At 36.3% G+C, this 22823-nt stretch overlaps 1 protein-coding gene and 1 pseudogene across 2 annotated transcripts in view; one reads left to right on the top strand and one right to left on the bottom strand.

Moving 5' to 3' along the window:
- PTPRQ (protein tyrosine phosphatase, receptor type, Q) overlaps positions 1 to 22823 on the bottom strand; it is a 219873-nt gene that overhangs the window by 27814 nt on the left and 169236 nt on the right. Inside the window, exons 34-38 of one of the 2 annotated variants that reach the window (XM_014531678.1) lie at positions 19470 to 19569; positions 18138 to 18266; positions 12840 to 12884; positions 3357 to 3383; positions 2623 to 2704 (exon numbers count right to left, since the gene is read on the bottom strand). In XM_014531678.1, the coding sequence (XP_014387164.1) occupies positions 2623 to 2704; positions 3357 to 3383; positions 12840 to 12884; positions 18138 to 18266; positions 19470 to 19569 (383 nt within the window). The remainder of the gene's footprint in view (positions 1 to 2622; positions 2705 to 3356; positions 3384 to 12839; positions 12885 to 18137; positions 18267 to 19469; positions 19570 to 22823) is intronic. The other variant, XM_005884154.2, reaches the window with a different exon arrangement.
- Positions 7086 to 8251, top strand: LOC102256576 (annotated as a pseudogene).

Raw genomic sequence — 22823 nt, 5'->3', positions numbered from 1 at the left:
GATGAAGGGTCAAGAAGATCTATTATTGACATTTTGGTGAAAAATCATGATATCATCTATTCATCATTAAGAAAGTTGGTGCTAAAAAAGTATTCATTATTGTGTTGAGCTGAGATTTACATTTTCGAAATTTATAATTTTTCATTTTAGAAATGTCTCAACTTGCCAAATTCCTTAAAAGCTACTAAAATATGTGTTTTTACAATTCATTCAACATCATTATAAATTATTTATTTTAATTGAATAATTCTCCCTCCCACCTTATTTTATCTCAGAAAGAAAATCTGGACAGTCTGATGCAGGTGGGTAAGTGTTAGAGCATAGGGACAGTGTAAACATCTGAATTCTGGGGTGTTGGTATCAGAGGCTTAGGAAAAAAAAGAGGAATCCTATAGCCTCCATGTGTCACAGTTTTGGGAGCATATTTGAAAGAGACAAAGAACTATGTGGAAGAGGGGAGAAGAAAAGTGAATTGGAAATTATCCGAAAAATGGTACTTCTATAATTATTTCACATATAAATGTCCATTTATAGACTTAAATGACTCTGGCCTTGATAATCAATACACAATTACCAGGCTGACTGTTCGGATAGTAATGTGACACTTGATGGCCTCAACCGTCCTCCCTACTGTTATCTCTTTCTTCTACTGCTTCCTCTTTTCAGTGGGATCACAGTTGGACCGTTTTGCATCCTTATGCGCTTGCATTTATTCCCTCTCTCTGGAATACCTTTTTCCCTTCATGTACTCATTGGATTTCTGTCCGAAATTCATCTCAAAGGTCACCTTTTTGTGAAGTCTTTTCTGACTGCTATCCTAACAGAGTTTATCCTCATTTTTTAATGAATATCTCTGTCATGATACAGTGCCTCTGTAATCTTAAATACATATCTGCAGTTATCATAATATGAACTTCTTTCTGGTAGGAATAATTGTCATAATAGCTAACACTTGTGCCAGCCACTATTCTTAGTAGTACACATGTTCAATCATTTTAGTCTTCACAACTCAATGAGGTAGATGCTAACATGTTATAGATGAGGACAACAAAGCACAGAGAGTTTAAGTGATTTGCCCAAGGTCACTTAGATATTAAATATGGAATTGATATATAGCAAAGTGCCAAATACAATGCCTGTCATCTGATATGAGCTTATAAATATTTAAAGTATAATATGTGAATATAACCTGAATTATAAGTTTTTTCAAATATATGCATCAATATGCATTTGTTTATTAAAACATAATTTTGCTTTAACAAACTTAATACAGCATTAGGATAAAAACATTAAAACAAATCCCTTGCAAATCTTTTGTATATATATATATATATATATATATATATATATATACACACATTTATATAACATATACACAAAACCTATATATTTATATAAAAACGCTCCAAGTTCTTAAAACCATGATCTCCAAAAGAACTAAACTAGAAACTTTCTCAGTATAATATATGTGAAAAAGTTATTGCTAATAAAACTTTTCATCTACTCAGTCATGCATAATGTAATTATATTCGCTTCTATTCTAGTGAAATTACACTTTTGCTTCTGAAAAATTGAGAGTTCCTGCTGTGTAAATGCTAAAGAGAGTTTTATGGTACCACCGATTTTGTTAAGTCCAGACCAATATTACTTAAGAAGCATAACCAAAAAGCTGTAGGAAATACCATTAATCTTCTCACATTTTTTGTTATTATTCCCTGAGAGGCTGAAATATTATAATGCTGAATCATTCAAGCCAATTGTTCAATTCTTTGTTTCATAAGTTCACACACTATATGAATTTCATGAAAAAACAGTTTTGGTGACATTTAGAAATCTGTTTTATTTTCATAATACAGAATAATCATCTAAGTTAGGAAAGATGCTTACAAGTCTTAAAATAACTTGTGAATCTGATAGCTACCTTTCATTTTAAAATAACTTCAATTTTATAGCTATATAAAATGCTAAAAGCAACAAAACTATTCTTAACTTTTAAATAGTTTTTAGGTGACAAGTTCTTTACTTACTTTCCATAACATGAGACAGCATTATTTTCATAGTAACTTAAAAATAGGCCTTGTAAAACATGGACAGTCCTTATCTATTTTTTATTTTTGGACAGTTCTATAAATAACATTATTTGTATAATCTCTGGACACATCAACTTCTGCTCTCAGGTTCACCTATACCACAAACATAAACTAAGCTGGCAAATATAAATTGGAATTATTTAGTTTCTATATTTAAAATAATTACTTAAATATAAACTGCATTTATGGTATAACCCAAGCCCCATACTCAAGAAAAAACTAATGAATACAAGTGCTATAAATTAGCGTCTACTTCTGAATGAGAGAGCAGAGAAGAAAGGAGGCTAGGATGCTATCCCCGGGAGGTCTGAAGAAGTGCACCTTTCCTGACACAGTAGGTGAATAATTCTGTTCAGGTTGCACCAGAGGCCGCCCAGTGTAACATTACTATCCAAACAATCAACCTGGTAATTGGGTATTGATTATCAAGGCCAGAGTCCTTCATGGCCTTGCATGCTTAAAGTGGACATGAAATGTGACACATGAAACGACCAGAGGTCTGGCAATGTTGTGACAACTGTTAGTAACATACCGAAAATTCTTCTTGAAACTTTAGGTTGTTGTTTGTGCAAAGCTCTTCAACATGTTGTAGGAAGGATTTCTTGCTGATCGGCCTCCAAGCAAGAAAAGGTATAAAATGGAGTCACATTAGGTTGTGTTCTTTCACTTTAGTATGGCACTGGTTAGCAAGTTAAAGAACAGCAGACATTTCAAACCCCATAAACCACCCAACTCCATAAAGTCACTCTGTCATACTTACGAAATTAACTTTTCTCCTTTAAGTGCACTTTCTTTGTATTCATGGTTCAAAATTCCTTCTATTTTTAAGTGACTTTAAGTGAATGATTTAACATTTTAATGAAGAAAGTTTTTCAAGTAAATGTAGGGGCATAAAGTTATCATTGAATCCTCAAGCACATAATACCTCTTTGTCATACAGAAAACATTTTATACATTACAAGGTTTTAGAAGATATAAAATATTGCAGTGACCTCATTCTCATAATGACATGGCTTTTAAACCCCAAGGAGTTTAAATATCCCCGTATTACTTCCCAAGCTAAAATACAGACATGCAGACTTCACCCCAGAGAGAGAGAAAGCATTTCTCCAGTTACCATGCAATTAGTCATGCTTTTATGATTTATATCCAGCCTGGAGGTTTTTCTAACAAACATACAAGAAAGGAACCATACATTATGATTCATCAAATCAGAGAGTCTAAAGTTGATATGCAAAAAGAAGAAAAGATATTTGATAAACTTACTTGATGGATTTTCTATAACTAAGTAACCTGCAACAGAGATTGTGTTAAATGCGTTATGAGTTGAGGGTATGGCTCTTTCTAAAAGAGTTCTAGATTAAAATCAGAAAAATATAAACCAGTTATGTATAATGTGGAATGCTTTTAACTGACATGTGATCATTATTTAATATTCTATTTCATTTTTAAATGTTATATATTATTTGGACCCAAAATAGACAAATGGTAATTTAGCTTCTCTCTCAATCTAAGAAGGAACTTTTCTATATTGCTTGTTATTTGGGGCACTACATTAAAATGGGTCACTTTTTAATATATTGCATAGTATTTAGTGGTATAAGAAAGTTAATAGGAATTTAAAATATATTTTCTTTGTCCATAGAGAATGCTGAACCAGGAAGAATGGGTCATTGAAAAATGACATCATATTGTCTAAGGCTTGTTTCATGAATGAGTTTTGATGCACATATAATCATAACAAAAATCACAATCATTTCAGTTATTTTAAACATATCTTTTGCGACAGTTCATTGGTCAAGTTATTTATACCCTGAAAAAATTGAAATTATTTCTAGCAGCTAAATAGACTATGCAACACACAAATTCAGAAATGGGCACATCTTCAGTAACAAGTTTGTCATGCACAACAAATTAGCACTGCAAAAACACAAAGGCCACAAAGTATAATGAAATAAAGTAAAACATATAACATAGTTTTAAATTTTAAATATTATTGGGGATAATTTTACTGTATTCCTTCAATAAAGAATCATTATAAGAGGATGCTATGTGAAGTAAAGGATGAATGGAAGAAAATAGATTGAAAAACATGGCATAACGAATATTATGAAGATGGTCAAAAAGGGATGTGTTCAATGAAAAAAACATGAGTCAAAAAGAAGTATATTTCATTCTAATACAGGGATTGGTGAAAAGTACTGGGGTGGTGGAGCAAGTATTATCAAGAAGAATGATAGAATCTTGGTTAATACTGTAGGTGTCCTCAAGCAGAAGGAAACCTCTCCCAGCTTCTCAGGCTGTAACCTGGCGGAGCATCCCATTATCAAACATGGCATGACAGTGATAAAGTAGCAATGTTTGAGCAAAGTCTTGGTGGATGAGCTTGTGGGCTTTCCACACACCCTCCAGTGATTCTAAGAAGGCAACAGAGAAATTCTGACTCCAAATGGATATGGAGATGGCTGAATGGGCTATTACATCAGAAGAATCCTTGGTTTGGAGACAGGAAGACAAAATCTGAAATAGAGGCCTTGGAAATCCTTCAGACATGGCAACGGTAGGAACTGGGGAAACAATTGGAAATAACTACCCCTTAGCAAAGACCATCAAGAAAAAAAGACACTGTGGCCTAAACCCACACTACCCAAGACCCTTTAGATGCCTGATGCCTGAATGCTCCCATGCCATGATGTTCCTCAGAAATAGGAATGGAAAGGGAATTAGATGGGGCAAATCCTAATTAACCGAGCTTCAGATAGAAATAAATGAGATACTTGAATTATCAAATCTATTTCCCTGTTATCAAACAAATGAAAATTCTTGAGTTGCATGGAGATCATTTTTATAGCCACAAGGAACATTTTTCAGTTTGTGATTGGTGAGATTCAAACAAACTACATCTGATTTAATTACAAGCTCATGGTCCATTTATTTAAGGACAATCAGACTGAACAGATTCTCTCTTTTCTCAGAAGATCCAGGACTGCTTGAGGATCCAGGCTAGACTGGTAAAATATTTTTACTGGAATATCTAGAATCTGAAATAGAGCTAGTTTCTGGTCAGCCATCAATAAATCATTTGAAGAATCAGTTATGTTTAAGACATTCCCAAAAGATGTTAAACATGAATAATCATATGAAAATATAAATAAGCAAGAAAGAGCTAAAGCAACACATTGTTATTCATATTTTTATTCTTTTTTCATTAATGGTATCTATTCTCATTTAGAAATTATAATTAAACATTTTTTTTCTTTCAAGTAAGTTGTTTTCAATGAAAAATGCTACAGAAAGTTTATTTATAATAAATCTTATTATTTTTTTGAAATATTTCTCTAAAAATACTAATTTTAAAACATAACTGGCTCAATATTGGACTTGAATTAATATTTGTGAGGCTTCAAATACCTGCTCCAGTTACATTATCTTGAGCAAGTTACTTTGATCTTTCTGTGCCTCACTTTCTTAATTTGTAAAGTGGGATAAAATTATATAAATCAAGCCCCAGCTGGTTTGGCTCAGCTTGCGAACTGAAAGGTCCCAGGTTCGATTCTGGTCAAGAGCACATGCCCGGGTGTGGACACGATCCCCAGTAAGGGGCTTGCAGGAGGTAGCCGATCAATGATTCTCTCTCATCATTGGTGTTTCTATCTCTCTCACCCTCTTCCTCTCTGAAATCAATAAAAAATATTTAAAAATTATATAGATCAAGTTCATATATGTAAAATATTCAGAAAAAGTCCCTGGTTTTGGTAAGCAATACATAAATATTAGTTACTGTCCTTAGTACTATAGTTACTTTTTCTAGTTTATTTTGTATAACTCAAGTTCCTCTTACTCATTGTTTCTATGATTTATGATATAGATAATATTTTTGGTTTCTACAAGAATATTGTCTTAAATATACTCAAATATGGGTAAACTAGATTATGCTGGATTAAGCAGCAAGATTTCCTATTTTATTTTTCCTAGTCAAGGTTTCTGCATAAAGAATGGTCACAGATATCCAGACTTCCCATCCACATCTGATTTTCCAGTTCCCGCTGCAAGATCCTAAGTGAATTTCAGTTTTCATGTAATCATGTGAAAGCATTTCTAATCATGCTCACATTTTTCACATTATTCCTTACATTTCCCCTTCAGACACTCTGCTTGAACTCCAGATATTCTCTTGGAATTCCTCCCTCTCATTTTGTTTCATTCCAGGTGTTTTCTCACAACCAGATTCTACTGATTTCTTAATAGTTGATTCATATGATAATTTCTCCCTGGAATTTTTCCTCTGTTATTACAGAGAAAATAATATCTTCCTTCTTAGGACAAATCACCTTCTACCTTGTATTATGGCTATTTAATTACATGCATTAAGGACACTGCACTAAGGTCCATGTATTTTTTAAGGCAAGGTCCGGAGTAACACTTGATTTACCACAAGTCCCTCATACCTTATTCATAGTAGACAATGAGTAAATCATTGTTAAGTATACAATGTGGATGAATTCAGACCAAGATACACAGTAAGCTAAATACAAGTGCTCTGATTACCATGAGAGTATTTGAATTAAATCAATTTTCACTAAAATATTAAGCAATTGAGAATTCTCAGAAGGACCTAACTCAAAGCTTTGGATAATTATGATCACTCTACTTATCAGCAAACAGTATAGAGTATAAACAAAGGTCAGATCCTGCCATCCAACACTAGACGTTGACAGGTGCTAGATACTTTTGTTAGGAAATTAGATATAGGAACAAAAAAAAATCGCTCTTGCCTACTTAAGTAATAAAAAATAGGTTTTAAAAAGGAAGTAGGGCCTGTTGTGGCTTTATTTTCTTTTGTATCACTCTAAACCCAATCACTTTCTGCAATCTGTCCTTCACATTTGGATTTATATAATGTAAGAAACAAAGCCTTTAATTCTTATGCAATTGTCTAATTCTTATGTAATTGTCCAGTCTAGGCTTATGTTACAATTTCATTTGCAATAAAATTTTCAGGCCAGCCTGGCAGGTCCCCGGGCCCGTTTGCTTCCCCCTGGACTTCGGCATGATCGGCCAGAAGATGCTCTACTCCTTCTCCTGGAGGCCCGTGAGAAGAGCGGGGATGCAGCAGCCAGCCCGGCCAAGAAGGCCCCGGCGGAGCAGGACGTGCCCAGCACATGGACAGTGGGTTTCAGTGAGAGATGGAAGCACCTCAGTGGAGAGTTCAGAAAACCATATTTTATAAAGCTAACGGGATTTGTTGCAGAAGAAAGAAGACATTACACTGTTTATCCACCCCCACACCAAGTCTTCACAAAGACCCAAATGTGTGACATAAGAGACGTGAAGGTTGTCATCCTGGGACAGGATCCCTATCATGGACCCACAGGCTCTGCTTTAGTGTTCAAAGACCTGTTCCACCTCCGCCCAGTTTGGAAAACATGTATAAAGAGCTGTCTGCAGACATTGATGGTTATGTTCCTCCTGGTCATGGAGGTTTATCTGGGTGGACCAAGCAAGGTGTCTCCTACTCACTGCTGTCCTCACGGTCAGAGCACATCAGGCCAATTCTCACAAAGAGAAAGGTTGGGAGCAATTTACCGATGGGGTTGTGCCCTGGCTCAATGGGAAGTCGAATGGCCTTGTCTTCTCGCTCTGGGGTTCCTATACTCAGAAGGGCAGTGCCATCTAGGAAGCGCCACCACGTGCTGCAGACTGCCCGCTCCTTCCCGCTGTCAGTGTACAGAGGGTTCTTTGGATGCAAACATTTCTCTAAAACCAACTAGTTGCTGCTGCAGAAGTCTGGCAAGGAGCCCGTCACCTGGAAGGATCTGTGACCCTGAACTGGGAGGTGTGTGTGTGTGTGTGGGGCGGGGAGGGGGTATGCCTCTGGGCAGTTTCTAGAAGATCCTATTGAAGTATTTGTCAGTGACAAGTCGAATTTAAGAATCCCCTAGTGATTCTTAAGCACTCTGCACATGGGGGTGAACGTTTCGGTAAAGCAGCCATGAGCCAGGCTGCCCAGGAGTAGGAGCTTTATCCAGTAAAGACTGTATCCTGTGACCAAATGTCTGTGACTTTGGAACTTGGCTTTGGCCTAGCCCTAGATTCTAGGCCCTAGAACAGTGATGGCGAACCTTTTGAGCTCGGCGTGTCAGCATTTTGAAAAACCCTAACTTAACTCTGGTGCCGTGTCACACATATAAATTTTTTAATATTTGCAACCATAGTAAAACAAAGACTTATATTTTTGATATTTATTTTATATATTTAAATGCCATTTAACAAAGAAAAATCAACCAAAAAAATGAGTTCGCGTGTCACCTCTGACACGCGTGTCATAGGTTCGCCATCACTGCCCTAGAATATGGTCTTGGAAGGGAGATGAGGTCAAATCCTCTAGACTCTCCTCCTCTCTGTTTCCTTTATGGTTAAAAATTGGGAGAGAAGCACCTTTTTGGTGTATGTCAGCTGCTACATGTTTTTGCCCGTAGGTTAAACTTTAGCTTCTAAGGCATTGGGTGTTTTTCTTTAGAAAGGGCCCCTTTGCACATCCTGGTGTTCCAGTCTGGGCCAGGTCCACTGCCCCTTTGCTCCTTTACAGAGCCCTCAGGCCCCTCCTGGAGGGAACTAGGATTTTTTTGGCAGGTCCCAGAAATTAGAGATCAGTTTTCTGACTGTAGCAGAGGTTCTTAAGGAACAATCCTTGGTGTGAGCCTTCAGCTTGGCAAAGGCCAAGAGAAGTAGGCTGGTCTTATTCCCACTGTCCTCTGGGTGTTTCTAGGAATAAGCAGTGGAAGTTGAACAGAAAGGAAGAGAAAAGGGGATTTGTTTAATAGATGAAATATTTTTCTGCCAGATGTATCCCGAATTGGGTTTTGAAGGCTGTTTTTTTTATGGACAAATCACCTTGGGATACATTTTCTAGAACACTGGAGAATTTTGATCTTTTAAAAACTACTTATGAGGATGCATATATTTTTTTAATCCTTTTTTAAAGATGCCATCTTTGTTAGGTCTGCCCCTCCCCTCTAGATCCTGTTAAACATGCTGTTCTGCTGTTAGCTGGGTTCAAAGTTAAACCTACCAGAGTTTGGAAATGAAAGGTTGTTGAAGTTAAAAAGAAATATCCAAGTACCTCTCTGGATAGCTTAAATTTATGCCAAAATGGGCATGAATTACCTATTTCAAATAAAAATTAGATTTTTTCCTTGTTGTTGTCAGTGGTATTCAGGTAATAGTCCCATATTTTATGGGTATATTTTGCCCTTAACTATTGGCTATGGTCTACATTTTATTTTTCTTTTAAGTTTTAAAATTTTATTTTTTAAATAAGGTAAATTATTAATCTGGACAATGAATGTGGAAAATTAGAAAAGAAGGTGGGAGATAATATGAGGAAAATGAATTAACTTATCACTGATGAGGTAATTAAATTCCTTTAGGAAAAAATGTTCCGTTAGATACAAATAAAAATTTACAGAAATTGATGTGCATGAGAGTTAATGTTATTTCAGGAGAGCTATTTTCAAAACAAGTGCTCTGTGGCGACCTTCCAAGAAACTCATACAGAACACTTCTTTTTATTAACATTTTTTAAAACTTCTAAAATTCTTAAATGGAGAGTATTTTACTGGTATGGTACTCTTGTTTTATTCACTTACTATATTGGGTGTCCCAAAAAAAGTAGATACCACTTTGAATAATTATAAAGGCAGTGTTTATTAAAAAATATCTCATTTTCAAAGTTGAGCAATCAGCTGTTAAAATGTGTGTAGATTTTTGGTGAGTCCCTGTATTTCAAGTTATTGTCAAGTCATATTCAGCTTCTTAGTATACAGATCAGTTGGGTAACTGTCCAGATCTCAATAAGATAACCAACCATGTTCCAATATAAAAGGCTAAACAGTGTTATTACATGAACCTTAGCTGTCTTAATTCCTATGGCCTTTTGCTGAAAAGAGTATTATTTCATGTCTGGGCTCATTTTTTAAAAGTCTATCAAAAACTTAAATTCTACTCAGATTACTCTTGATAGATCCAGAGAGGAGCCATTTATTTATGTTGGCAGTGGTGATTGAAGACCTTATTGTCACAGAGACTCGGCTTTCCCTCAAGGTCAATGAGTTGAAATCTATAGGGAATTAAAATATAGTCCAAATAGAAAGCCATAGATGATAGCATATAGATGAGCAGCTTAAATGAGCATTACCAGTAGCATAGGACAAATTAGGAAACTTTGTGTTTTCTACTAACTAGTTAAGTTAGGCAAAAAAGAAAAGAACCTCAAAGTCTATTGCCTTGATATAAAGATATGAAATTTGCACACACTGATATGTACTTCATATTAAAATAAAAATTTGTGAACAATCCTATCTCTCTGGAAAAATGTATTAATTAATCTTTCCAAGTTTTGCAAAATGGTGAGTGTAAGTTTTTAATTGCTCGGACACTTACATCTACTTCTAAATGATATTCTATTACTTATCCAAAACACTACAATGCTGTCAAAGGTGTCTTAGTTTTGTTCTTCCTGTTGTTTTTATTTGTCCCACTTAAGTAGCATCCTTTCAGGTCCTTCCTCATTTTTTATAAAATCATCAATAACTTTTCTGTGGTCTTCAATTCAAATTAAGAATATTATCCTAACCAGTGGCTGGTACTATATAGCTGATGCTAAAACTTCATTTTATAAGGTAAATACACAACCCAAGTAAGTCAGTAATGTAATGTTTTTCTTATTTAATTAGAAAAAACAATCAATTAGTAAGTGATATCCAAGTACTCTCCCAATATGTCTCCTTATATCTGTAAGGACAAACAGGTTGAAAAGGGACTCAGCCATTTGAAGGGCAGCTCTTTGGAGGCTGCCTTCCTTTTTTCATCACAGTATTTCCAGTGCCTAGAACAGGGCCGTGCACTTGATAGATGCCCAATTGTCACTTATTTTATTCAAGCAAAGTGAAACGGACTTTTAGATAGCTAGGGGAAAGCAGCGTTCTTGCTGATGTCAAAGAGCTGAAATAAGATCCCCAGGGTGCAGGAGTTATATTTTCCTCATTACTAAGCCTCTCCACATTAGCACATTTGAAAACAAATTCTTGACAGTTGGTGTATTTTGTCAACCATGTATTCTAAATTAAAACCATGGGCATAAGCTTAGCTACCCCAGGGACAATAGGGCTGAAGCGGTAGATAGAGAGGATGAAGAGCCTGCTGACAGCTGTGTGAAAAGATAGGCAAAGTTCTCAGTGAGGACTTAATGAAGAGGAGGCTGGTGACATAACACCATCGAAAAGGAAGTCCTTGCAGCCTGAACTATTAGCTATGGAGGCAGATAAGCACTGAAGTTCCGCTGGAAGGAGTTAGGAGGCAACCTCAGAAAACTAAATTTGGAAGAAGACCACATCTACTTTAACAAATACAATTTGTGTAGAGGTGTTCTATAAAGATTTTCATTAACCCAAACTATTATGTTTAGTTCTGACTGAGCAGGAAACTATGCAGGACACTAGGAGAGAAAAATAATTGGTGAAAGAGGAGAGACAGTGAGGATTCTATGAAAAGGGGAGCATTTTTCTCTGAGGTACTAATGGCATAAAGCAAAAGGATTATGTTTAATGATGACGAAGAAAGACATTCAGCAGAATTGCTCAAACAGAAAACTTGCGCGTCTGGAATGCTGAGAGGTCAGCTTTGAGTGCTGGTTAGAGATGGATCTTTTATGTGTGACATGATCACTTAAATCTTTAGCTCAAGAGTGTCTTACTTTGACAAATGTTTGAATCTGATCAAGCAGGTCCTTTGAGGAAAAGGTATTTTCATAAAACGATTTTAATTCTGTAAATGGAAACTTGACAATTAGTTAATAAACAGTAAAACAAGATTAATTATGATTCCCAAATGCTAAATGTGATTAGAATAGAAATAGGCCTGGTCTCCTCTGTTTCAATCAGGCCGAGTACTATTCAATAAGAATGTTGGGAGCATTGGCCCCATCCAGCACTGTGGCTCATGGAGACTGATTCCTCTGTAGTAGATTTGAGATTTTGAAATCAAATGCATTTTCATTCTCTGCTTCCATTTATATATTTTGCAGGAATTAACTGATTATCTCTGAGGCATTCAATCAATTGCTGGGGTCCAGTCTAATGCTGACATTTGGCTTTCAGAATATAGTAACTTTTGCGCTAATATAAAAATGACATTTCTGAGCATCAGAGGAGTGCCTGAAAATAAGCACTCCAGTTGGGTGTCCAGTGGTCCGGACAAAATTAAAGATTCCATGAAATGTGCTACCCTGTGTGCCCCAGTGTCAGGGAACAGGAAGTGGCAGCATCTTGGTCCTTACAGATTACCACCTGCAGCAGTTGAAATGAGCTTGTGTGGAGTGTAAACCCAGCCTCCACTTGTCAGATGGCAAATTCAGCCCTTGTGCCATGATTAAAATAGGACAAGAAGTATGTGAAGAAATCTAGGTGAACACTTGTTTTTCTATCAAAGCTAACACAACATGAGAACACAGCAAATTCTTAGGACATGCACATTATGGATCAATGTGCATTTTGATAAGATTAACTTTACCATATCAATAGCATGCAGTATTATAGAGGGCACGTTGTAAGTAGAAAGCATGGGGGATGGCTTTGAGAAAAATAGCAGTTTAAACAACAAAGCACTCAATAATATTTTAAAATACAGAGCACACCACCTGACAAGATTAAAATAGTCACAGCAGAATTCTGCATCACCACAGTAACTTACTGGATGACAAAAATCTCCTTGCGTCTAAAGAAAAATGAAGAGTATCTGGAAGTAAAGATTCATTAATTATTGAGTATACAAACACTGAATTACTTTTGATATTCTACTATAAGGACATGTGCATTAAATATTTTAAGTTTTATTCTACTTCAGTATATTTCTTATTCTGAATTCATATGTTGGTCAGACATTTCTTATTTGGGTTCTCATATTTTTGCTATTGCTTATAAAATAGTATAAAACATAAGTAAAATTAACAACCAGAATCTGCCGAAGAACTGATGGCAATTAAAATGCTAACTGTTTTACATAAAATTTCCTGTGTCAGTCAAATACTATGTATTCTTATGAAAGCCACAATCAAAATTGCACTACTAAAGATTTTCCAGTTTCTGCATATTTGAACTTATACTCAAATGCCATCATTCCTTTGTCCCATATCAAAAAATTCAAAAGGAGGAGTGCGTTCCTTAGAATTGGTCCCGGATAGAAAATGCTGCTTGAAGAAGGAAACCATGAGCCCTTGTGTATTTGAGAGGGTTAATATTGATCTCATCTAGTATGCCTCAGAGTTAAATACACACTACACACACACACACACACACACACACACACACACAAATATAGGTGTATTTTGATATCTCAGAATCAAACAGACCTGGGCTATAACCATACCTGTCTTATTTACTAGATGTATGACCTTGAGCAGTTACTTAAAATCTCTAAGTATCTTTTGTTTTTCATTTGTGAACCAAAAATAAGAGTACCTACTACAAAGAATGAAAGTTATTTGCGAACATGACATACAGAATTTAATACATAGTAATTGCTCATAAACAGTAGCAATTATTATGTTACCAATCCCTCTATGAAAGTAAATTAGGGTAATTTTAATTTTACAAATATTATAAACAACAATAATAACAAAACCAAATGTATTTTGATTTACAGTTTATAAAGCACATTCATAGGATTCTTTCAAATGGTAGGCTTCCTAAGGACATAGCTGTAAGTTGAACAAGAATTTAACATGCAAAACATCTAAAGTTATTGAAGAAGGAAAGATATTCTTAAACTAGCAATTCAACTGTTTGCTTGATTTTGTTGAGAAATTTAATTCCATTCATTATTACTGAATTTGGCCTTGAGTCTTAATGTACCATTACATTCACTCAGCTATATTAGGCAAGATCATTAGTATGGGATAATACACAAAATTTCTGGGGGGAAAAATTGAGGCTAAGAAGAAATTGAGTGTCTGTCAGGTAAGAATATTAGAAACATTGATTAATGTTATTCTGCTATTTTTTTCTGATTTAGTCACCATAGAAACCAAACTTCTGTAACTTAAGTGTGAAAAGGAGGTGAAAATAAGCCCTTTTAGAAAATAGAATCTTTACCTTGTGTTATTTAATTTTTTGTCATACATCTTTGGGAAGTTAGTCAGTGTTGCACTTAAATCAGTTTAAAAAATAATCCTTGGGGCCAATCTCACTATCTTAAAGAGACAGGTCTCTGTTTTACCTGTGCATGTATTGCTGACCTTGCCAATATTTTCACCTAGAAACTTTTCTCACTTCAATGAGTTAAGTGGTGTGCTTTGAAGGAGTCACCACAAAATGTTGTTTCGTTCATTTGTTTATCATATAATAAAACCAAAGGATCATTTGCTAACCTAGTAAATGTGTAATGGATGAGCCCAAAATATTAAATGTTCTTCCTAAAAATGTGGCTTGTGTTGTCAAAACATAAAAATAAAATGTGCATAATGAAATGACATAATTATCATTCCACATAAGAATTTGAAACGTTATGTTGGTGTACCCTGACTGTTCTCATGGAGTTATGGTGTATTAAATCTTTGAGTTTTATTCTCCTTCAAGAAGAAAAAGTATAAAGAGAGAGAATTCTTTAGATCTTTTATGAAACAAGGTAAAATATAAATTAAACAATAATAATTTACATATATAACAATTATAGTATAAAGCTTAAAATGTACATAATAAAGAGATAGATAACAAAATCCTATATGATAAAAGCATAATATGCAAATCGACCAAACAGCAGAACGATCGGTTGGTGGGGGGCGGGGCCAGCAAGCAGGCAGCACCAGGCCAGCCAAGGCACGTGCTAGGGGGCAGATGGAGGGGACTATGATCGGGGGGCAGCAGAGACCAGCAGCAGTGGAAGGGCAATCAGGGGAGGAGAGTCAGGGCTGCCAGCTGGCACTGTCCCCTGATCAGCCCGCCTGGTCACATCCTGCAGAAGGAGGCCAGACTGTGGCTTAGGCCCACTCCCAGCGGGAAGTGGGCCTAAGCCATCAGTCGGACATCCCCCTGAGGGCTCCTGGACTGTGAGAGGGTGCAGGCCAGGCTAAGGGACCCCCTGAGTGCATGAATTTTCATGCACCAGGCCTCTAGTAGTTAAATAATTTTTAACTATAAAATCTTTCAAAGGATTTAGTACCAAGCATCACAATGCTTTTTTGTCAACTAGATAACACCCTATAATTAATATTTTAATGACTGATTAGATATTCTCTTTTATTATTTCTTTTATGGACATGTGGAGACATATAGCAGTGAGGAAAATTGCAAGTCCAATTAGCATGAAGAAATTGAGCAGGTTCTATGGAAAAGAACATGCTTGAGCTTAAGTAAGAAAGAGCATATGGGTAGACTTAAAGGAAATTATCTAAGTGCTTTCTTTCAAATGACAAAGACATATGGCATAAATTACTCAACATTTTGGAAGCTAACTTAAGCTCCTTAATTCTTCGCTTCTAGAACCTACTATCTGCCATCAGTCTCTGTGGCTCCAGCCTCATCAGACCTACATGGTTTTGAATAGGTTTAGCTTTTTCCAGCACTTAATCATGGATCCTCCTCTAGTTACTATTTTTCTAGTCTTACTGTCTAATGTATTAGTGACTTTATTAACATGAAAAACTTCAACAAATAATAAAGCTAAAGATAGATCTCTGTAATGAAGAGTTAATACCCAAACCACTAGATGGCTATTTTAACACATTTCTATAATAAATCAAGCAAAGCATATTATTATGTGCCATTGGAATTACAAACAAAATGTTTTACAGTCACGAATACTGGAATCATACCAAACAAATGGGAAAGTAAAAAGCATGGACACTAAAATTTCCAAGTTTGTTATTACTAGGAGTAATATATACTAATTTTCTATGTGTGAAAGTAAATAAGACATTTAAAATATCTTTGAAAGACACTCCTACATTCTTTTACAAATAAAGTGACATGTAAATAAATGTGAAAATCAGAAAAAAATAACCAGGAGTCAAGGTTAAATAAGGCAGTCCCTGAATTATAAACACTGAATAATAAACAATCTGTAAGTCCTCACCCACCTTTTCTATTAACTGCTATAACAGTAATTGTTAAAAAATAAACAAACAAAAATACAACAACAACAACAAAAAAACAACCTTCTACCTTTTTATAATGGCTGTGTTCAGAAGTGGAGGAAGCTTCAAACTGTGCAAACTTGTAGAGTTTAGGGGATCTGACCTTACCAAAGCCCAAAGTTTGCCTAGAAATGGTACCCTCCTTAATTAAGAATACGTTCTCTGATACTGACCAGCTTTACCCCCACACACACTTTATTATTTGATATCTGTGAAAGACCTACTTCCTAAGGACTTTTGGAGAATTAATGAAAAATATTTTTTAAAAATTCTCTAAAAGTTGGTGCTTAGCAGTTCACATTTTAGTATGAACAGATTAAAACAACTACAATTAATTGCACTGAGAGACTTGAAGTTTTATCACTTGCACACCTTGGGGTGTAGAAGAAACAGACTGGGCCCCAGGCCTGTGGAGGAGGCAAAAAGCCTTGAGAAAAGAGTACAGAAAGGCACTTGCAAGAATACTACTGAAATTCAGTTGGCACACAGAGACTAGACACTTCCTATCATTATGAAGTATGACCCTTCAAGGACTGGGAGACACAGCTTCATACTAGTAATGCTCTATTGTTCCTATGATGTGGTTTCACTTTGGCAGGTTACCTGGGGAATCTATTGATCTTTTACACACAGCATTTCTTAGATTGAAAACTATGCCTTGGGTAATATATAACCATCTTACACATAGTCTTTGGAATAATATCCATTTCAGATGGGAATGGTCTTATTAGAATATTAGCATAGATACATATCTGAATAGAAAGAAGTTTTCATATCCAACAAGCCTAATTTCCTTGTAATTTAGTGATAATACTAAATAATTTCCATTCTGCAGTATTTGGAAGGCGCTGGCTCATCAGGTGACACTTCTCTCTATAGTACAGTTTAGCTATCTTAGACATGCTGGAAATATCCATGCAAAGTCGATCTGTTAGGCAAAGAGCAAACTTTGTAAACAACAGCTATAAATGATTGATTCCTTAGTAAGTTCCAGATCTTTGATGTCATATTTTCAGAGTTAATAATCTTTAAAAGTACAACTGAGTTGTTTTGTATCAATTGCCTTGTGTTTATTTAAGCATCACAAAATATTGACTCTTAAAAGAATCTAAACTTGTTAAGACAGCCTGATGATAGTTTTTATTGAGAATTTGATAAATTATCTTAATAGACAAAAGTTTTTCAAATGTGCCAACATTCTGAATAATATGTAATGCTTTTAAAAGAATTTAAAATTACCTATTCTTTAAAATTAAGCACTTCACTATTTCCAATACATATTATTGACACATATTTAGTACACACATATTTACTTTTCCTTCCAAAGGTACTTTTTGCTTTGCATTTAATTTTTAAATACTAAGCAATTTAAAAAATAGAGTTTCAATATACAATTTATAATTTTAATGTAATGTCATACTAAAATAAGGAGTTATAAAAAGGCTTTTATAAAAATAAACAATATCAAGTAATTACAAATTTAGTTATTTTAAACTTGTGATTAAAAATGTGAACACCTCCAGGAAATCTGATTTAAAAAATCTATCATGTGAAGTGAGTTGTTAAACATAACTTTAAAGGTTTAATGTGTAAAGATATTTGTCTCAGAAAAAAATTAAAAAGCTTGGTTGAAAGCACTGTAGTCCGAGGTTCATATTGAACTCTAAGTATTAAGAAGATTAAGTGATTCTCCGAACATCAGTGAGAAGTGTGCAGAAGATGGAGGTCACCCTTTGAAAGAAGATCTCTGTGACCTGTATAAATAGGAGCCCCACAAACACTTCCAACAAGCATAGGTCAGAATAGGGTCATGGCTCCAGGCCCTCTGGACCACTGTTCGCCCAGAGGAGTGTGCTCACCGCGTTAATCTCTCGTCCTTCAGTTCCAGGTCTGCCACTGTGATTAGCTGGTCCAGCTTGAATTTAGTGTCAATAATTTCTGCATCTCGAGGAGAGTATGTGCCGCCTTCTTTCTGCTTCTGACGAATCCTAAAATCCATGCAGCGAAGTCCAAGAAGGGGTATCACAGAAAGCATTAGACATGAGTCAAATAATTTCTTCGCTGGGATCACTTCTCTGACTATACTGAAAATGTATAGCTACTCAGTATCTTTTTTCAGGTTTAATTCCATAGCACCTATTTTTAATAAATATTCTTAACATGCTAATTTGTTGACGTTTCAAAATTTAATGAGAATTAGTTGATCAAGGCCTGAGCCACTGGCATATTTAAAATATAGAGCAAATGAGACTGATTCTGTGAGCTTATATTCCCCCCCTCCAATTGCCTAATAGATTTCTCCAAATAAAAAATATGCCAAAGTGAAAATAGCTCAATGATATCAGCACCACTGCTAAAAGACAATGCTCTGTTGTTTTAATTATTTTAAATGTTTTAATTAAATCTGTCTGTTATAAATTATTCAAAAATATATAGAAAGCCTGGCATCTTCTGCTTTTGTGTTATCATTTTATTGTTTCTGAGCTCTAAATCCACTCTTCTTTGCCCTGGTTTGTAATATTAGAGCTAGACGCGGTAACATTTCTCTTTTGCCTGCTAGCGAGATGTTAAGCTTTGTCAACAGAGGACACTGGAGTGACACTGCAAGGCTACAGGGATGGGAGACACTTCCCTTGGGGGTTCATGCTGCAATATTTTTATTCATGTGGAAGCCCAGCAGCCCACTTGCATGAGCTCTGGCTGCCTCTTAAGTGCAGGCTCTTCCCACAGGTGAATGGTAACAAGTAGCTCCAGCTGAATATCCAGATATTCAGCAAGAGTTTGTTTCTACAGACCAATTCAGCCTGCCTACCCTCCAATAGCAATGGGTAGCTTCTAAAGAACAGCTCCAGCCCCTTCCCTCTGTCACATTTCTTTGCCCACTGCTAGGCAATAGGCTGCATGTGCTTGTGGTAGCCACTCCTTGTTAGCCTTGGGCCTTTTCTGGTTCTTAGCTCCTTTATTGTCCTCTCTCTCCCTCATCCTGGAAAGGGCATCTGCTTTGCTGCACTGACTAGTTCTGGACCCCTTAGATTCTTTACCTTTTAGTAGTTATGTATTTCTACTAGTTAACAGTTCTTTTTATTAGATATCTCCCATTCAGGTCACTGTTGTGGCTTGTCTCCCTATTGGACTGTGACAGAATAATGCTCACAAAGCATAGTAGGCATGTGAGCACAAATAATTCTTACCTTGCAAATGCAAAAATAGCTGTTCCAAGAAGAATGATTGAAAGGATACACAAAGTGACTGAAAGAATAATCTCCACAGTTCTTTCTGAAAGTCCTTCACCTGAAGAGGACGAAGTATAACATTATCATTAGTTGTTGTTGTTGTTGTTGTTATTATTATTATTATTATGTAATACTATCTTGGATCTCAAAACACAGAAAAATATTTTCTTAGACTATTGCTCAAGAATACTAATAGCATTTACAAATTTGTTTGTTCATCTTATTCTCCTAAATCTTAAAACTTTGGGACTCAATCTTTGGACTTCTTCATTTTTTTATCTAAACTCACTCCCTTGGTGAGCCTACCCAACCTCATGGCTTTAATCTTCATCTATATGATGTTGACTATTAATTGTTACCTACTGAACTTACTTGTATAACCAACTGCCACCTGGAAGTGTAATTAAAATAAAATAAATCAAAATTTCCAAAGCGAATCTCCTATACTTCCCTTATCTCAGGTGCATCCTTCCACCTCTAGTTGATGGCAACTTCACTGTTCCAGTTGCTCAGGCCCAAAACCTTGCAGTCATACTTGACTCTCTCTTAGAAGAAATCCAAAATCTTTGAGGAAATCCTGTTAACTTTATCTTCAAGTTATATACTCTTTTCATTAAAAGAAACTAGAAAACTTGGATGGTAATTCCAAAGTGGTAGTAGGGAACAAAAGGAATTCACATATCTTATGGGGCAAGAGCGCTAAGAAACTTTCAAAGACTAAGGATATAAGAACAAAAGATCCTCTTAAAGAGGTTCCTCCTGGCCAAAGAAGGAGCAATTTAGACTTTATAATAAATAGAAACTGAAATTGATTGAAATAGAGTCAACATATAAAAAATCCATACATTCTAATATTATTGAAACTAATAAACTATGGGAGAAATAATAAAATTAGATACACAATATTAGATTTCTAATGAAATAAGTGATTCAGGTAACAATCATAAGTGCTTTTCTAAATGATGAGGAGTAAGGTTGATAGGAAATTGGATATCTATAGAATCAAAAATAATACCCCACAGATTATTTTCTGGTTATAATAAAGGAAAAAAACTACGTTCTAATAAAGGATTACTCTGTCACTACTACTAAACTTGCTAATCAATTTAAGTTCATTGAAAATGTGGCAACAAGATATTATACACCTTCTGATGTGAGGTATTTTGATCTAGGCAGCAACACTTTTAACATATCCCTGCCAAAATCATTAATTGTGAATATTCAAACCTTTATATCTCATTTCTAATTTATAAGAAAGTACTGAAAGGAGGAAAAAATTAATGCTACCAAGCAAAAGTAATCTGGAAAATTCAGAATATGTTACCTCCTGCAGAACAACTCATCTGGTTGCTTTAATGAGTCTATATCATAGGGGGAAAAAGAAGGGAAAGAGAAGTTTCTTCTAGATTAAAAGAGATTAAGAGATTAGACAATCAAAGATAATGTGTGACCTGTTTATTTTGATCCTGATTCAATCAAGCTAAAAAGAACAATACCAAAGGATGATTTGAAAATGTATGTGGTATTATATAATATCAAGGATTTATTGTTAATTTATTTTACTGTGACAATATAATATACTAGAAGCCCAGTGTGCGAAATTGTGCAGCGCTGCCCACCCCCGTGTGCCCCACTGTGCTCCTAGCCCCACCCACCTGTGCGCCTTGCCTGCTGCCCCGCCCGCCCGCCAGCTGCCAGCCTTGCTGCAATGGGGGCCTGTGGGCCACGCCACGTGAGCCGTGAGCCCCGCCCTGCTCTACCACTGCGAGCGGCTCTCGGGCCAGGGGGAGGGACCGAGAGGTGCTCCATGTACCTCCTGGTGAGTCCGGTCATTGGTTGTTATGGCGTGATGTTGTTATGCAACAGGCCTTTTATAATATAGATAAATACTCATTAGAGAAACATAGTTATTTCAGGGTTCCTTCTGTGATTTACTTTAAAATACTTCATAAATAAAAAAATGAATGCATAAATAAAACAATATGGCAAAATGTTTAAAATTACTCAACTTAATTAGTAGGTTCTGGGGGGGGGGTCATTATAATCTTCAAAACTTTTGTGTATGCTCTACTCACTTCTCACTATCTCAGCTGCTAGCATCCTGATCCAGGCTACCATCTGGTTTTATGTGAATTATTGTATGGACTAGAGACCTGGTGCATGAAATTTGTGCACTGTGAGGGGGTGTCCCTCAGCCCAGCCTGCGCCCTCTCCAATCTGGGACCCCCTCACAATCTGGGACTGCTCACAATCTCATCTACCTGACTGCCTGATTGCCCCTAACTGCTTCTGCCTGCCAGCCAGCCTGAACACCCCCTAACCACTCCCCTGCCAGACTGATTGACACCTAACTATTCCCCTGCCAGCCCGATTGCCCCTAACTGCCCTCCCCTGCAGGCCTGGTCCCCCCCAACAGCCCTCCTCTGCAGGCCTGGTCCCCCCCAACTGCCCTCCTTCCCCTGCAGGCCCGGTTGCCCCCAACTGCCCTCCCCTGCTGGCCTGGTCACCCCTAACTGCCCTCCCCTGCTGGCCGTCTTGTGGTGGCCATCTTTGACCACATGGGGGCGACCATCTTGTGCAAGGGCATGATGGTTAATTTGTATATTACCTCTTTATTATATAGGATACACAAGTTCCCTATATCCACCCTTGTCTTCTATCCATCTATCTCTAAATAGCAGCAAGAGTCATTCTTTTAAAACATTACCTCTCTACTTAAAACCCTCCTCTCTTACAGAGAAAAGCCAAACTCCTTCCAATGGACTATTTGACCTGGTCCCTCATTAACTCTCTGGTTCTCTGACTTCTCCAACCTCCACCTTATACACTCCTCTGGAGCCAGAATGTCCTTCTTGTTGTTTCTGGAACATACCAAGTCACTCTTGACATAGGGCTTTTGCATCAGCTTCATCCCTATATCGGCCTGGAGAGCCTTTTTGGGTTTTTTTAAGAATTTTATTTATTTATTTATTTATTTATTTATTTATTTATTGTCTAAAGTTTTACATATGTCTCCTTTTTCCCCAATTGACCCCACCCCCAGCCCCAGCCATTCCCACACCAGGGAAGCCCCCACTGCCCAGTGTCTGTGTCCATTGGTTATGCTAATATGCATGTATACAAGTCCTTTGGTTGCTCACTAACCCCCCACCTCCCCTGACATTTGTCTATGGATAAATTTTTGTTCATCAAATTATGTTGATCATTATATCCCACATATGAGTGAGATCATGTGATATTTATCTTTCTCCAACTGGCTTATTTCACTTAGCATAATGCTCTCCAGTTCCATCCATGCTGTTGCAAATGGTA

This window comes from Myotis brandtii, unplaced genomic scaffold (assembly GCF_000412655.1).
Source record: "Myotis brandtii unplaced genomic scaffold, ASM41265v1 scaffold82, whole genome shotgun sequence".
In the NCBI taxonomy this organism is placed as follows: Eukaryota; Metazoa; Chordata; class Mammalia; order Chiroptera; family Vespertilionidae; genus Myotis; species Myotis brandtii.
This window is presented reverse-complemented; position numbering and strand designations above follow the sequence as displayed.